At 49.8% G+C, this 17,255-nt stretch overlaps 2 protein-coding genes across 2 annotated transcripts; one reads left to right on the forward strand and one right to left on the reverse strand.

Annotated features, from left to right (window-relative positions):
• Positions 1-1,132: 1,132 nt before the first annotated feature.
• Positions 1,133-9,633, reverse strand: QPCTL (glutaminyl-peptide cyclotransferase like). The gene is made up of 7 exons (XM_006179421.2): positions 9,331-9,633; positions 8,693-8,836; positions 7,702-7,983; positions 6,160-6,312; positions 5,960-6,059; positions 5,353-5,469; positions 1,133-3,880 (listed from the first exon to the last, which is right to left on the reverse strand). The coding sequence occupies exons 1-7, from the start codon at positions 9,538-9,540 to the stop codon at positions 3,735-3,737; spliced, it is 1,152 nt and encodes a 383-aa protein (XP_006179483.2). The 5' UTR covers positions 9,541-9,633; the 3' UTR covers positions 1,133-3,734.
• Positions 9,634-10,211: 578 nt separating this feature from the next.
• On the forward strand, positions 10,212-14,784 carry SNRPD2 (small nuclear ribonucleoprotein D2 polypeptide). Its single transcript, XM_006179419.3, has 3 exons — positions 10,212-10,362; positions 11,514-11,693; positions 14,519-14,784. Coding segments are annotated over exons 1-3 (357 nt in total). The 5' UTR covers positions 10,212-10,360; the 3' UTR covers positions 14,694-14,784.
• Positions 14,785-17,255: the final 2,471 nt, after the last annotated feature.

Below are 17,255 nucleotides of genomic sequence, written 5' to 3' on the forward strand. Positions count from 1 at the left end.
GAACTTTAGGCACATGGAAGGGCTGCAAAGGAGACTGGGAAACGCAGTCTTTTAGCCAGGTGCATTATGCCCAACAAAAAACTCGTACTAAAGATCCCTGTAATTGAAGCTTTAAAATATTCAGTTAATTATTTACTAAAAGAAGAGGGGAAAATGGATATTGAGTGGTGGCTAATAGTCCCTGACATTCTTATCAAGGAATCAGAATTTTCAAGGAGACAAAGGTATATCATGGTAGTTACTTAATACTTAGATTTTAGAATCAAAGAGACCTAGGTTTGAATCTTGGCTTGATTTTGTGGGACTTCAGTTTCCTATGGAGGGAAGGCCAGATTATTTAGACTCTCCTGCAGAAAACAGGAAGTTAAAAAATCTTAAAAGCATCAAATAGCCAATAAAGTACAGTTAAGGACATATACTAAGCCAGAAATTTAAGGGAAAGGTCCATGGGGCCCTGAAGCCACTTCTGATCTGAGGACACTTGCTGATGTGAACAAACTTGGATTTCCTATTTGCAGCCTTACTGGGACAAGCAGGCAGAAGTCAAGGCCAAAGCCTGTCCAAGGGGAGAAATCTAATAGGAGCTGAGATCCCACCGAACTATACGCTCAGATAAGGCTGACCCAGAAGACTGCAGAGAGGACGTTTTAAATGCTGAGGGAAGCACAGAACTAAGAGAAAGAAAGCAAAAAATGGACCTTGAGAATTTGTGGCCACAGGCTGGTCCTTGGCTTGGGTTTGTGTCACCGATGTGTCCCAGGGTACTTCTAGCTGAGATGTCTGGCAGAAACCAACAAATCCTCTGGTAGAAAGAGCTATTATCTCGAATCCCCACCAATAATTTTTTAGAGAGTGAGTAGTAACAGTCAAATAACGAAATACGCATGGAAATAAAGCAGCATGAGCGAGATCCAGCAGAGGCAACAGAGCAAAAACAGACTCACAAAGACTTCAGGTGGTGGAACTGTCAGCCACAGATTAGAAGGGGAAAAAAAGAGCTTGGAAATAACTGCAGGGAAACCAGACCTAAATAACGGCCTAGCGGAAATGAAAGGAAAAAACCCACAGGTGGACAATAGCCCAAAGTCAAAACTCAATGTGCTAGGCTAAACAACAAATTAGACACAACAAATTAGAGACAAAGATTTATTGAACTAGAGCTGGGTCTGGAAAGTAGCACAGAGAGAGAGAGAGAGAGAAAAAAAAAGAATGTTTATGGAGGATAGAGGAAGTCTAACACATTGAACTGGCATTCTAGAATCCGAAGAGAGAATGGTGTAATGGCAATATTCAAAGACACGATGGTTACAAATTCCAGCCAGGTAAAAGTCCAGTGAGCCCAGCGAGTCCTAGGCAGGATAAATAAAGAGACAAATAATCTAGACATGCTGGGAAAGTGTCCAGCTGTGATCGTCCGTAATTGATTTCTCTGCAGCTCAGTTTCTTAATCTGACAAATGAGAATACTGACAATTCCTCAAAAGGCTGATATGTGAGCCGTTGCACCTACAGTCCTCAACAGTTGTACTCATCAAATACACCTTGTGGCCCCTTCATAGTAGGAAGCTGGGGCAGCCTAAGTTTGGGGGACGGTTGGGAGCTGGGGAAGTCATCCCCTTGCCAGGCGTCTGCAGCCTCATCTGTAAAATGGGGCTCATGATCCTTAACCCAAATTCAAGTGAAAAATGTGCCCAGGCCCCTGGCCCAGTGCCTAGTGTGCAGTACACTCAGCAAGATGGCTTGCAGGGAGGTATGAAGGGCCAGGGATGTAACTGAACACACTGCTTCCCCTCTCAACACAGAGGTGATGGTGTCACTTACTTCTGGATGGCTGTGAGGCTGACGGGGACATGCTGCACTTTTAAGGGGTTGCACCATGCCTGCCAGCCAAGGAATGCACAGACAGGAACTCTCCTTGTGATTGAGACCCTCTTGCCACCCTGGTTGATGTCTGTCAATTGCCCTTGTGAACTCGACTTCTGCCAATTCCATCTCTAGGAGGCTGTTGGTACCCGGCCCCCACTCCCAACCCCGCTCTAACTTGGGCCCAGTTAAAAGCCTTAGGGGGAGCTACTTTTTGTCAACAATCTGTAGGTCCAGCACAGGTGATTTTTGGAGGGCAGGTAGGAGATGGGGGTTGGGAGCAGAGCTGTGGGTGAGAATCGGGGCTCTGTAAATAACTGGTTGGTAATCCTCAGCTCTGGCCACCTCATTTGCAAAATGAGAACCGAAATTGTACCTACCTCCAGATTTGGGGGGAGACTAAATGAGTTGGTATCTGCGAAGTGCTTATAGGGCCTGGCACACAGTTGATGCCCCATAACTGTCAGCTGCTGTAGAAGAACGTGAATCAAGGACCTGTTTATCCTCTCTCATCCGATAGCCTGAGTTTCAGCCCATGAGTTCTCTTGAGTCCTCTCCAGCCTTGAGTTGGCTTGGAAGGCCAATGTGCACCTTTACTCTTTGACCCTCCATCCTGGCCTGGCATCCCTGCGGCCTATTAGAGTCACAAAATCAGCAGGTATGGAACCCGGCACAGGACTCCCTTTCTAGGCACCCTCCACTGTATGGGTTGCTTTGGGGTAGGTTTGCTGAGCAGCTGTGAGTGCACCAAACCTGCATCCTTAAGGACAGCGTGTCCTAAAGTTTGCTAATCATCTGACTTCCTCGGGGACTTGTTACAGAGTCCCGGCCCCTCTCTGAAGTTCTGACTCAGTAGATCTGGGGTGGGACCCTGGGGAGAGCATTTTTTTAAAATAAGCACCCCAGTTGAGCCTGAAAATCAGATAGGGCAGGAGAAATAATTCCTGGGGCCATCACTAGAGTTGGCAGTTACACACACCAGCTCTCACTTGCATACCCACAGCTGAAAGGAAAAGGATTATTTAACTAGTTTACAGTGAATGTAGATATGTCTTATCCATTCCTACAATAAGTGCCCTCAAACTAACAAAACCCAGCGTTTGCCGAAGTATCTTTTGAGGTACACTAGTTCTGTGAGGTGCTTCCCAATAAAGGGGTTCCATGGTGAAATACTTTGGGGAACACTGCATTCTCTCTTACTTTTGAAAATTCACATGGTGCAATGAAGAAACTCATTTAATGTCTCACCCCGCTTCAAACCCCTCGTTCATGCAACACCTATTTATGCTAGTTTCTGCAGAATATGTTTTGCAGAAGCACCGATTTACTGCCACTTGGATCTGGCAGAATCTGGAGTTCCCAAGTCTTGGCTTCCATCTCCTCTGTTCCTGCTTCCGAGCACACCCTCTGTGGGCCCCGCGTGGCGCATCTTTGTGGGAGTTGGGTTTGGACTGGTGCAGTAGCAAGGCTGCCATTTTGGAGAAGGAACCAACACAAAAACATAAGCCACAGAGAATTCATTTGGTTGTGGGTATTGCTGGTCCAGACGCCAGTCCACAGTTGGCCAACCAAAACTGAGAACTGGCACTTGGTCCCTGTAAACCTTCAGCCCAAGTGTTTCCCTCAGGGCAGGGGCCAAGTTCATTCCTTTGGCTCTCACTCCACAGTGGTCTGTCTCTTCCATGACTTTGAAGAGTGGCAGCTTGAGAGAGTCAAAGAAAGAGGGTCTTCCAGTCACAGCACAAGCAGAGCCAAGGGTGTCACCAAGGACCAGCCAGCACACCCCAGGCCGGCCTGGCCCAAGCTCCTTGGCTGCAGGGCCCCGGCCACGTCCCCCGCTGGGCGCTTCTCCCTCAGAGTCAGCAGGGGGCGCTAGAGCCCCAGGTACTCAGCCAGGAACACAGCGAGGATGCGGCTCAGGTTGTGTACCGTGGGTGGGTGCAGGTTGGCCTCAGAGTCATCAGACGTGTGCCAGACGGAGGGGAAGGGCGTGGAGATGAGGTGGAGCACCGGGACCCCTGCGGGACAGAGAGGCAGCTCAGGCCCCATGCGTGGCCTACAGCCGCCCCAGGAGCCCAGGCCCACGCCTGGGGAAACTTGCTTGGTCCCCTTCAACAGAAGATACTCTGTTGTGGCACTTAAAGAACTCTGAACAATGATTTTAAGTGTGTGAAGGTACGTGCTCATTTAAAAACTAGACCCAGTATATTTAGACCCGGTATATTTATTGTCTTCATGAAACAACTTAGAAAAACTCAAAACTTGATGGATTATGGAAAGACCAGAAGAAGGGAAGGATGTCTTTGACCCTCCTTGCCAGGCATACCTATTAGGCTCTTTTTCTCTTCTTTACTAACAGTTAGCATTTATGTCCTATTCCAGGTCTGAGTCTAAGGCCACACACACAGGCAATTTTATCCTTACCATCATCCTAGAAGGTGTACTATGATATCCCCATTTTACAGATGTGGACACTAGGCACAGAGGCAGGCAGAGTGATTTGCCTAAGGTCCCACCTCTAGGAAACAGCACAGTCAGAATTTGAGCCCAGGCCACCTGTCTCCAAAGTGTGCGCTCCTAAACCTTGCACTGCAGTGGGTTCCTGTCCTCAGAGCGCTTCCCTCTGTTTCTGTCCACATTTGGTAAATGTCTGCCCCCCTACTACAGGAGCCAGGCCCATCCCTGTTTCCCTGCCACCTAGCTCAGTACCTGCCTTGGGAAGTAGTCACTGACTGAATCAGTAAAGGCATTGCAAGAAATGCCTATTTGTTGAATGCGTACATTATAGAGTGAAAATTTAAAAAGCAGTTTTTGGCACTTAGTGCTTGGCCAAGTACTGTGTAAAATGGAATTTTATATACCTAATCTCATTTAATCCTCCCAACCCTGTGACTAAGAATATATACATACACATGTGTTTGTATGTATGAAGAAATGGGGGCACAGAGACACTAAGCAATTTGCCCTAGGTCCACCAATGGTAAGGCACAGCTTCTAAAACCCAGACCTGTCCAATTCTAAACACCTATGTTCTGAACCTCTTGACCAGATGTCTTCAACACTGGCTGTGCGTCAGAATCATCCAGGAGATTTGTAAAAATAATGCAGAGGCCCAAGATTGTGGTTCAGTAGGCTTGAAATGTGACTAGGTATTTTTTGAAGCTCAGGTGATTATGCTGGGCTGCCAAGGCCTTGAAAGGCAAGAACGAGAAGAAACTGCGATCACTGAGACACCGTCAGCAAGGGCTAACACGTCCTGAATGCTCGCTAGTGCCAGGTGCTGGTCCAAGGTTTTTACATATTAACACATTCAATCCCCTCAACAACTCTCAGATGGAGGCTATCGTCCCCATTTTACAGATGAGGAAATCAAGGTACAAATAGGTTAAGCAACCTGCCAGCAGTCCCCACCTCTGGGAAGGGGCCAGGGCCAGGTCCCATCTGTGGCTCCCTTGAACCCCTGCCCCCCACTCCTCTCTGCAGCAAGTACCTCGGCGGAGGAAGGGGATGTGGTCATCTTCCACAGAGCCAGGGGGCTCCCCAGACTGGAAATACATCACTTCCCAAGGATGAGACTGCAGTAGGTTCAAACGGTGCAGGCGCTTCTCTGGAGGCAGGGGGATTAGAGAGCAAGGGTCAGCTCCTCAAGGGTCAAAGGTTCCCCTATGCACAAATCAAAGGAGGGCAGGGGGCCTGGGGGTAAAGCACTGGTCATCCCAACAAAGATGAGTGTTAATTACTCCTTCCTGCTGGCTTACTGTCTTCCCAGTCTCATTAAATCCCTCTGAGTCTAGGGATTACCCCAATAATCATTACCACCATACCCTATTTATATATAGGAAATTGAGGCTTGAGAGATGAAACCACTTGCCCAAGCTCACGTAACTGGTAAGGAGAGTAGAATTTGGACTCAAGCCCCTGTTTGTAATCACAACATTTGACTGCTGTGGGACTGTTTTGTGTTTCTGCCCTTGTGCTTTAGAGAGAGACTGGGGAGGTAGATGACCCCTTAGAGGCTGGATGACCCCTTAGAGGACAGGTGTCTGGCCCTCCCTCCAGCATCCCAGGCTGGTCCCTGCCTCCACCTTCGCCCTTACCAATGCTCCTCAGCCGATAGAACCAGCGGGACGTGCGAGGGAAGTGACTGTAGAAGGTCGGGTTGGGGGCTCCCAGGAGATCAAGAAGCATAAAGAGCTCCTAGGGAGAAAGGTCAGGACTGGAGAGGCCAGGCAGGGTGCTGCCAACCTCATTTCACCCTCTTCCCACTTCACCGGAACCCAGCAGGGCCTGAGCTTACAATAGCCTGGATCCTGGTGAAGCCAGAGCTGTGGGGTGCAGACTCCATGAGCTGGGCCAGGTGCCGGGAGCCATAGAGGGAATCCTTGGGTCCCCACTCCTTCAGTGCCTCTTCACCGTCCAAGAAAAGTAGCTGCAAGGTGACTGGGGCTGCCTGGGGGGCCAGTGATCAGGGCCAGCTCAGTGCCAGACCTCAGCCACAAGCCACACACATTTCCTGCCAACTTCCACAGCCAAACAGGGCAAACTCAGCCTGCTCACTGGTAGAGTGCGGTGGCCAAGAGTATAGACCCTGAGCCAGATCATCTGGGTTCAAATCCTGGCTGGGATGTTTGGCAGCCGAGCAGTCACAGGTAAGTTACTAACTTCTCAAAGCATTGGTTTCCTTATGTAGAAATGGGGTTAATCAGAGTTCTAATTGTAGGGTAGGATTCAAACCCAAGTCCTAGGACAGTGCCTGGCATATAGTAACTAAATAAGGGTTACTAAGCTCTGATCGTTATTGTCATACCTTAAGCTCATTTAGCAAAAGAGACTGACCCACAAATAAATTATACAAATAATGAAATGCAGTTGGGCAGATGCTTCCAAGAATGACAGGATCCTGTAATGGTTTAGGAAATGGGTCGGGGGAACTTGGCCTGGGGAGCATGTCGGGTCCGTCGGGAAGGGATGTCTATGCTGAGGCTGAGTGGAACTGGCCTGGCAAAATGGAGGAGAGGGAAGAGAGTTCCCAGGTGAGGAAGCAACATAGATCTGGACTGAGGCCAGAGAAGGGGTCAAAGAGGTTTAAGAAGAAGCCCAAGGGGCCAGCAAGGGCCACGGAGTTTGGGCTTTGTTGCAGTGGCAGTGGGGGTTTTGAGCCATAGAGAGGATCTGAGCAGGGGAAGAGTGTGAGGAGATGTGTGTTTACATTCATTTATTCCATACATTTTTTTGATATCCTGCTTGATGCCAGGCAATATTCTGGGCCCAGGGACTAGAGCAGGAAATAAAAGCAGCCAAGGGCCTGCCTATCCAGAGCTTATGCAAGCTGGGGAGACACACCAACAAATCAACAAAAAGTACCATGAGGCAATGGGATAGTGACAGGGAGCTATTTTAGGGTGGCTGGGAAGGTCTCTTGGAGGAGGTGACATTAGAGTGGACCTGAATGAAGGGTGGGAGCTGAGGAAAGCACATCCCAGGCAGAGCAAACAGCATGTGCAAATGTCCTGAGGTAGAGTGAATTCTCTGGGCTTGAGGTACCTGGAGGAGGTTGGAGACCAGAGTGGAGTGAGTAATGGGTGAGGAGTGGGAGATGAAACCAGAGAGGTGAGAGGGCATACCTCCTGGGCTAATAGAAGGACTCTGGCTTATACATGGAACAAGGTGGGAGCCATGGGAGGGCTTGGGGCAGAGAAGGGACAGGATCTGACATTTAGAAAGACCCTATGGCTCTGGCGTGGAGAGGAGGAAGATGACTAGGAAAGGGAGGGTGGTGGTTTGGACCAAGGCAGAGACAGCCCCTGCCTTCCACCCCAACCCTAACCCCACTCCTTACCTGCTCCTTGGCTCTACTCAGCTCTAGGTCGAGGGCTTGGGCCAGCTCCAGTAGCAGGGCACAAGGCACAGCTGAATCCGTGGCCCCCACAAAGGGGGCCAACCCAGATGGTAAGAGCTTGGAGTCATAATGGCATGCAAGGGTAAGGTGACGGGCAGCCCCTGGGTCCAGCGTGGCCACCACGTTGCCAAAGTCCAGTGGCCCCAGGGGTGTTGAGGCCGTGAAGGGGTCCAGTTCCACATGCCAGCCTGCCGTCAGGGTCCGCAGCGTGGCCTCTAGGAACTAGTGGCAAGAGAGAGGTGGGAGGGTGGGAGGGGACTGGGGAGGAAGTTGGTAGAAGAGCCATATGACCTGAACCAGGCAGAGCAGTCAGGTTGACTCACAAATCCTACTTTGGTTTAATCATTCCCTTGATGCATTTCTGCTGAGCACTACTAAGTGCCAGATATGGAGGGACCCTGCCTCTGGATGCCATGACTAATCACAGCTCACCCTTCAATAGCACTCACTCTGTGCCAAGCTCTGTTCTACGAACCTTATGGAGTAGGGACTGTCATTGGTTCCATTTTGCAGATTAAGAGACTGAGGCACAGAGAAGTTAAGAAACTAGTCCAAGGTCACACTCTGAGTGGCTGAGGTAGATCTGAACTCAGGCAGTGATCAGATAACTCTCAATGCTTTCTAGGAGGCAACATAGAGATGTTGCAGCACCAATTCTGGAATCAACCCATTTGGGCTGAAACCCTAGGCATACCATTTATTAGCTGTAGGATTTGGGCAAAATATCTAACAGATCTGGGCCTCAGTTTCCCCATCTGCATAATGAAGATCAGATTGGTACCCACCTCATAGCTTTCCGTGAGGGCAGTACAGTCTGGTGGTTACCAGGATAGAACTCTAGAGTCAGGTTAGTTCCAGGCAGAGGGCAAAATACCTGTTTCCCATTCCTTGATAGGCTGCGGGGTCAGGGGTTGGAGGTGGGGTTCTTTACCTTTCTGACTTGGAGATTGCCCGGGCTGCCCGGGGTCCGCACAACCAGCAGGGGGCGCAGATAAGTGTTCCAGAGGCGGTGCGGGTCCAGTTGCCCCACCACCCTCCGCAGCCGGGCTTCGGGGAGGCTTCCGATCAACGGGCCCTTGGGAAGGAGGTGGAATGGGGAAAAGAAGAGCAGAGCATGAAAGCAACCCTCATTCCAACCCTACCCCGGGGGCTGTTGTCCCTAAGAAGCCTCGGTTCCTCTTCCTATCTCAGCCTCTAGCATCGGAGGTTTCTAGGATAAATCCTAGACACGGGAGAGTCCCCACAAGCCCATCCGGCCCAGCCCACCCCAATCCTGATGGGGAAATCGAGGCTCAGTGAGAGGAAGGGACTCTTCCAAATAGTTGACTTTAGGATTAGAATCCAGAACTCCCAGTCTTACTCCTTCAAACCCTTCCTCTTACGGGGGGAACCGCTATTACAGCAAACCAGAAGCCTCATTCCGTCGGAAATAGATATCCGCTCTAATGACGGAGACGGCGACACCTGCGGCTAGAGCCACACGATAAAGCCACGTCAACCTGAGACCTTGAGGGAGGGCAGGCGGAGAATGAGGGCTTCCGCAGTGCCCACGTCCCCGCCCGGCCTCACCCGCAGCTCCCGGCCCACCGGCAGCTCCTCAGTCTGGCGGTGCCAGCCGCTCCAAATGGTGTAGAACACCGAGGCCACCGCCAGCGCCAGCAGTAGCACGGGCAAAAGGTGCGCCCGCGGTAGCAGGCGGCGCTTGGGCGGTGAGGGTGGCTCCAAGAGGCTGCGTTCCCCAAGCCGTAGCCGGGGCCGCCCGCGGCCCCCGGAACGCATGACAGCTTCGCCCTGAAACCGGCCCGAGACAGCGGATAGAGTTTAGGCCCAGCCAAGTCCCACCCCATGGAATCACCAGACCAATGAACAACAATAGCAGCTGCACCATCCCACCCTCCAACGAGCAGTAAAGCCAATGGAGACTTTCGTTCTGAGGACACGCCTCCCTGTCTCCTTGGGGCTTTCAGGGTTGGTAACCCTGAGAGTTGCACATCCCAAAAGGGAGCGCGAAAGAGATAGGCACCGCCTCAGCGGAGGAGGGGAAGCCAATGAGAGGCGTTAGATCATAGAAAATGTTCGACTTCCCGGGCGTAAGTACACGCCCCTCACGGATGTAGGCAAAGGACTGGTTATTCGCAGTCCAAAAAATCAACAAATGGTCCCCGAAGAAAAAGGGGAGCAGTCTATCCCTGAAGCGAGGAGTGGATTGGCTTCGCGGAGGCCCAGCCCCCGAAGGCAAGGCGGGCGGAAGTTTGGAAACAGCTTGTCCTTTCACTCCTTCACCCTGTGCGGTTCCACAACAAAATGGTTTGAGTCGGACCCGCTTTATTTCCTCTCCATTCTCGTGAACACCTGTCCCACTGTCCTGAATCTGAATGACCTCAAACCACTACGTAAGACTTTTACCCCACAGCTGTGTAGGGCTGGCGGAGATCGCTATGGCAACAGGTCACGCCCCACCCGCTGGTTGGGTTTGCGCAGGCTCCCACGGAAGTGGGCCGCAGGAAGCGGAAGTCCCGCCTTTCTCGCTCTCTGTTCAGAAGCTGAAGCAACGCGGAGGAGGCAGGAGTGATTTGAAAGCGCGGCAGCCACCACCACCATGTGAGGCCGGGCTGGTCTTAGGTGGTGGGAGTGGGGTTGAGGGTGTAAATTTGGCCACTTACCGGTGGAAGGGGATGGACCGAGCGGGGGCGGAAGCAGTCATTTTGGGGGTAAAGTGGCGTACTTTTCTACTGATGAGTTTGAGAATGGGCCTGGGGCCTTTGACGGATCCTGACTAAGGGAGAGGGGACAGCTTTATGAGATAACGGGCTGAGCTTTCCCAAATAATCAATCTTACTGAAATGAATTTTATGGGGAGGCGATTTTACAAATAAAGAACCTGGGAGAGGAGAGTACGGACTCTTAGGAATAACGATTTGAGTTAAGCGTCTTATTCGGATAATTTGAGCTGGAGACGGTTGGCTTTTCGACCTAATTCGCGGTTTTTACGGTTAACGAGTTACCGGTATGATTTTACTTACGTATTCATTTAACAATCATTTATTAACTAATCATGTATCAGGCTGCTTTAGACACATAACAGTGAACTACCCCCACCCCTCCCCCAAGGAAAAAAATCCCCTTCTGCATATTATGGGATGGGAAGAGGCAGGCAATAAATGTAATGGTAATAAGTAGGTAAAATATATCGTGTGTTAGGTGATGAGTGGCCGTAGAGTGGCAGTAGAGCAGAGGGGAAAGAATGGGGAGGACAGGACACATTAAGGAGGCCGTACTTGAGCAAAGACCTGAAGAAAGTGAGATACCTGAGGAGGTCTTCAGGCAGAGGGGAAAGCAAATGCAGAGGCACAAAAAGAAATTTTGCCTAATATTTTCAAGGACCACTCAGGAGGCCACTGTGGCCAAAACAGTGAGAGAAGGCTGCAGATGTAGGTCATTGTAAAAACTTTCGATTTTACTTTTTACACTGAGATAGGAACCATGAGAGGGTTTTGAAGAGTGAGATGATATGATTGAGGTCTCAGTCTCACCCCTGAGACTCCTCTGTGGAGAACAAACTTATGGAGCCTGGGTGGAGGCAGGGAGGCCAGTAAGACTCTAGAAGGGAGAGGATGGAGGTTCAGGCCATGGTAAGAAGTGGTCAGATTCTGATACATTTTAGAGGCAGAGGACTGAACAGGAGGCCATGACCACCCTCCAGCTCCACTTCCAGGCCCTCTCACCTATGGGTTCCATACTTGCCCACTTAGGAGCCTCCTCAATAAGCCCAAGAGTGAGATGACCCCAGAGGAGCTGCAGAAGCGGGAGGAAGAGGAGTTTAACACGGGTCCACTCTCTGTGCTCACACAGTCGGTCAAGAACAACACTCAAGTGCTCATCAACTGCCGCAACAACAAGAAGCTCCTGGGCCGGGTGAAGGCCTTCGACAGGTGAGTGCCAGGGTCCCAGGAGATGTTCCGTCTGGGCCTGGAGAAGCAGTCCCAGCTCCATGTGAGGAGCTTGAATACATGGTTTCTCAGAAGCCTGGAGCACGATCATTTTGAGACCCTGAGATGTGACTGTTTCTCGTTGTCCCTCCAGCTGTGGAGTACGGTGGTTATGGCCATGTGCTTGGGGAGCCAGTCATGTGTTCTTAGCAGCTCTACCCCTTAGTAGTCACGTGACCTTCGGCAGGTGACTGTCTCGTCTGTACAGTGGCAGTAATCGTTGTAGTTATAAAGATTCAATCATTTAATATATGAGAAACATAGTAAGTCATTAGAAGTATCTGGCACACAGTGCTCGTAATCAGTTTTCACAGTTAATGCACGATGAGAGCATCCACCCATGTCAGTTTTACCCTCCAGAGATACAGCAGTGACCGAAACAAACATGGTTCCTATACTCGGGGAGCTTATGCTTGTAGTTTTAGGTGGGGAAGCCAATAGCAAACACACATAATGTGTTGCTAAATAATGTGTTGTAAAGACAAATGATTATAAATTCTATGCAGAGAAGTAAAGCCAGGTAAGACTTTGGAATACGGGGAAGCGAGTCCTGTCTTAGCTGGGTAATACAAGAGGCCTCCTAGGAGGAGATAATGGTGGACAGACCTGAATAAAATGAAGGAGCAAGCTAGGGTCTGAATGTTTCAGCCAGAGGGAGCAGCCAGTAATTTTTCCTGTCTGGGCTTCAGTTTCCTTATCTGCAAAATGTGCATCATAGTAATATTCCTTAGGACAATTGTGAGGGATAAATGACACTCTGTTGGAAGAGCACTTGGCTCAGTACCTAACATGTGATAAATGCTCAGTACACATATGACTCGCAGCCTTTAGTTAGCATTTGGGCCGTGCTTTCCTCACAGTGGTATGGTGAGGCTTCTGGAATGCTTTTACCACTAGCTGTTGATGTGACCATGAACAAGTCTTTCGCTCTGAGCCTTACTTTCCTCTTGAGTAAAATGAGTGAGGACAAGAGAAGGGGCCGAGCACCAGGAGGCAGGGAGCCCTGGATATGAACACAGGCTCTGCCACTTCCAAAATGTGTGACCTCGGGTGAGTCACTTCATCCCACTGGGATCAGTTTCCTGCTCTAGAAGTTGGAGAGAACAGTAGTGTTTACATTTTTTTTTTAAGTTGACTCTCCTTTTCCGCTAGCTTCCTCCTCTGCCCCTATGTTAGCCTTTCACTCTGCCACCCCACCCAGCATATTGCCGTAGTACGTTTCCTGCAATGTTTCAGTCACATGCATACATTCAGGGGCTCCTTGGTGGTGGGAGTTAGCAGCTTTTTTGAGGCATAATTGATTTGTCATAGTATCATAAAATTGTTCTTGAGATAGTCTTCTCTGTACTCTGTTGCATCCTGTTTTTCACACAAATCAGTGGTCTGAGGACATCAACACAGGTCAGCTAAGACATTCTTAATTAACCACTTTATTTACTTAATTATGTTACTTTCTTGAGTGAACAATGGATGCAAAATTCGAAAAATACAAGAGGCACCCAGTGAAGGACAAGTCGTCTCCCCAACCCCTTTGCCCCACTTGCCCTCCTGAGGGACCCCATCGTGGCTAACTTCTCAGGTTTACTTGAACAGATCATCATACATGTAGATATAGGAGGGTGCTTTTTATTTATTTTTAAATCACTACTAATGGCACACCACACAGTTTTAGACCTTGGCTTCTTCACTTAACATTATACCTTGGAAATGTTCCCATATTGGCACGTTACTTCTTTTTTTTTTTTTTTTAACTTATTTTCTCTGAATTGGTAATATATTCCAAAAACAGTAATAATAGTCCAATGAAAAATTTCCATGTAGTTTGTCCCCAGTCTACCTAGGTCACCCCACTGCCACCAATCACTAGCTGTCTTTCAAGGATTGTGTATTGCATAAGCAAGTGGTGGGATAGATGCTTTTCCTGCCCCTTTTTTCCTACAGAGGATGACTTTCCATGCTTACTACCTTGCCTTTTTCACTCAGCAGTATCTGCTGGAAGTTACTTCTGAGCAAGGAACAGGCTTCTTCAGTTTTTTTCTTTTTCTTATGCTTGGTGATATTTCCCTATATCCTCCTGTCCCTTTACTTGCTTTAATCTTTTCTTCGTAGCACTCACCACCACCTGACAGTGTATTACAGGTATCTTTGTTTACTTTCTTCGTGTTCTTCTCCTCACTAGAATGCACACCTCATGAGGGTGGGGATAGAATCTGTTTAATCCATTACTGTATTCATTGCATGCATTTGTTGAGTAAGCTGATCCATGCTGTTGTCACACGTGCCCACCCGGCACCCTGAGGACAAGGACAAAGCAGGACTGGAGGGGAAGCATCACGTACCGCCTAAGGCCCCAGGGACCTCTGGTTCTCCAAAGAGAAGCTGTTCCTTTACTGATGCCTCCAAAAGTACTTGGAGTTAAAAAGCACAAACAGAATCATTTTTTTGCCTATATTTGCCTTGGGCCAGGCACTAAATACTTGACGAGATTGCCATATTGATTCATTTAATTTTCACAGCAGCCCTAGGAGGTAGGCACCATGCTTGTCTCCATTTTAGAGAGGAGACAATAGAGGCACAGAGGGGTGAAGTCCTTTGCCAAAGCCTCACTCTGAGGACTTGCAGAGGTGGCATTGGAGCCTGGCTGTCCTGGTCCCGGGGCCTGCCTCTTTCCCCAGGCCGTGCTGCGGGAGGAGAAGGCAGTACCCTGCAGAGGGGGGCCGATCAGAAGGCACCCCCCTTACTCCTGATGCCTCTCCTTGCCCCACCAGGCACTGCAACATGGTGCTGGAGAATGTGAAGGAGATGTGGACCGAGGTCCCCAAGAGTGGCAAGGGCAAGAAGAAGTCCAAGCCAGTCAACAAGGACCGCTACATCTCCAAGATGTTCCTGCGCGGGGACTCGGTCATTGTGGTCCTGCGGAACCCACTCATCGCTGGCAAGTAGGGGCCGCCTCCTTGCTGGCAGAACTTGTCCTCTCATTTTGCAAACGCCTGCCCTTTGTGATGGGAATAATAAAGTCCTCTGTTTTTTTCTATTGGTATCTGTCTGTTCCCACGGCCTAGAGAGATGGCAGGCCTGGGAGGGGGGCCGCTGTGAGTGGGGTCCGCCCCTGGGATCCTCCGTGACTTCCCCTGTCTGTGAAGTGAATAGGTTGGGCAGAGAGAGCTTTTGCTCCCTCTTGTTTTAATTTTTCCCAGCGTCTCATCATTTTCTCTCTTCCTCCTCCCCACCTTTCTCTCTCAGTAAGTCAGTCTTCTTTTTCCCCATTTGTTCAGTCAAGAAGCAATCCCCCAAGTGCCTCCTCTGTGCCCAGCCCTGTGTTGCAGTGCTGGGGACACAGCAGTGCCTAGGAGAGCCCCCGACCTGCCCTCACTGATGAGAGGAGGAGCTCCATGGTTAAAGCAGTTAGTACCCCAATACTGATAGCATTTGTGGTACACCTGCAGGCGCTAGGCTCCGTGCCGTTGAGACTTACTGACAGCTCTGAGCAGGCACTGTTATTTATTCCCTCCAACTCCAGAGGAGGGAACTGAGGCATAGAGAGGTGATCACACCTCCCAAGGGTATCCAGCCAGAAAGTGGTGATGCTGTGATTCAAACCCATGCTGCTCCTGAGCCTGTGGCTTAACGGCGAACTCTGCTGCCCTCAAATCACAACTTAATTGCCCTTGAAAGAAATTCTCTGATAAGGTAGGGAGATAGAGGTGTGAAGGGGGGCCTTACTTATTTTACAGGAGATTTAGAAAGATCCCTGTCTTGCTCTGATGCACAAACATCATGCTCTCCCCAACTCGCGTCTCTCTCTAACCTGTCTGCCTGCACCTGTGTCTGTTGTCCAGGTAGGGCCAAATGCCAGGCTGATGCAGTTCGCAGGCCTGAGGTCAGGATCAAATGAAATAGCAGACACACTGAGCAGTGGAAGGCACATCCTGAGTTACCCCATGAGCCCACTGGCAACAGAGCTGAGGACCCTGCAGCAGGAGAAGGCCTGACACAGGCAGGGCGGATGGCTGTGAAGTTATAAAGGTGCACATTTACTGAGCGGTTCACATGTGACTAGAACAACCATCTGGGAGGTAGATACTAGAGCCATCCCATTTTACAGATGAGACAACTGAGAGGGTAACTGACTTGCCCAGGATCACTCAGGAAATGATGAAACTGAGTTCAAACCAAGGAAGCCAGGCCCTCGTGAGTAATCTTGACTGTTGGGGAGCAGATGGAGCCACACTGTCCTCAGCTGTAAAGTGGGAGGAAGGACACTGCCTCAGGAGATTTCTCTGGGGATTTGGTTCTTGTGTAGGAGCTGGGACACCACAAGCCCTGGAGTCACAGTCCTGGGTTTAAACCCCTGCCCTATGTCCCTCCTGTCCTCCCCAGGAAATAGGTGTTCATTTTCCTGTCTTGCAGGCTGGCAGCAAAGATTCTAGCCAAGGGCATCCTGCTTAGTATCAATCTGAATTTCCTCATCTCTTTACCACCTCACTGCCCAAATGGTTTTTAATCCCCTCTTCCTTCACTGAGCAAAAGTGAAAGCAGAGGTTGTAGGACAAGCACTAGGCAGTCTGGCGAAGTGTGCTCCAGGCACCAGGCTGTCCCCTAAGAGTAACTCAGAATTGCGGACAACCCTAGATGCACGTATCATCATTTCCCCCATTTCCCAGAAGTGAAACTGAGGCACAGAGATTGCGGATTTTCTCCAAGTCACACAGCTAGTCAGTAGCCAAACTAAGATTTGAACCAGGCTGTTTGCTGCAGCTTTATCATTCCCATACTACCTTTCTAGAGAAGCAGCCCTCAGAAAATGTCACACACACAATTTTAATTGTACGCATTGTAAATAGTTTAAATATCAGAAGATCACATGAACATTCCCAGTGGGGGTTAGGCATGGAGGATGGTGGCCGAATGATGTCCGTGTTCTCTTGGCAACACATGACTAAAGTTGAGCGGCACTGCTTTCCAGAGGGTACAAGGCCACACAGCACCCCGCCACACAGTAGGCCTGTCATTTTATGGCCTAGTCAAGAAGATTCTCCTGTCCCTCCTCCCCCACAAAAAAAACCACAACTGTTTCTCATGCTTTATTTACAAGGGCCCAGCCCTGGGGCCCTCACCTTCCCAGAACCCACAAGAAGGGCCCAGCAGGGCCACATGCTTCAAGGGACTCTGAGTTCAGCAGCTGTGGTCACTGTCCAGGGAGTTGGGGAAAAGAATTGACAACACCCAGATACTAAGTGAATCTAAGTGTATATCTGTGGGAAGGATTTAGAAGTGAGGGTCTTGTATGTATACAAGTGGTCCAAGCACAATGAGACTGCTGGCTTCACCCCCAATTCTAGCTCCGAGGGACCACCCAGAAGGGTGGGGACATGTGTCCACACTCCAGCTAGCAGTGGTCCTGGTCTCTCTGGATGTAGGTCTCAGCTCTGAAGCCTGCCCTGAATTGCCCATGTTTATATCTGCACACAGAATCCTCCTCTGGAGCCCAGTGCCGCTCACACT

Source organism: Camelus ferus, chromosome 9, assembly GCF_009834535.1.
Source record: "Camelus ferus isolate YT-003-E chromosome 9, BCGSAC_Cfer_1.0, whole genome shotgun sequence".
Classification (NCBI taxonomy): Eukaryota; Metazoa; Chordata; class Mammalia; order Artiodactyla; family Camelidae; genus Camelus; species Camelus ferus.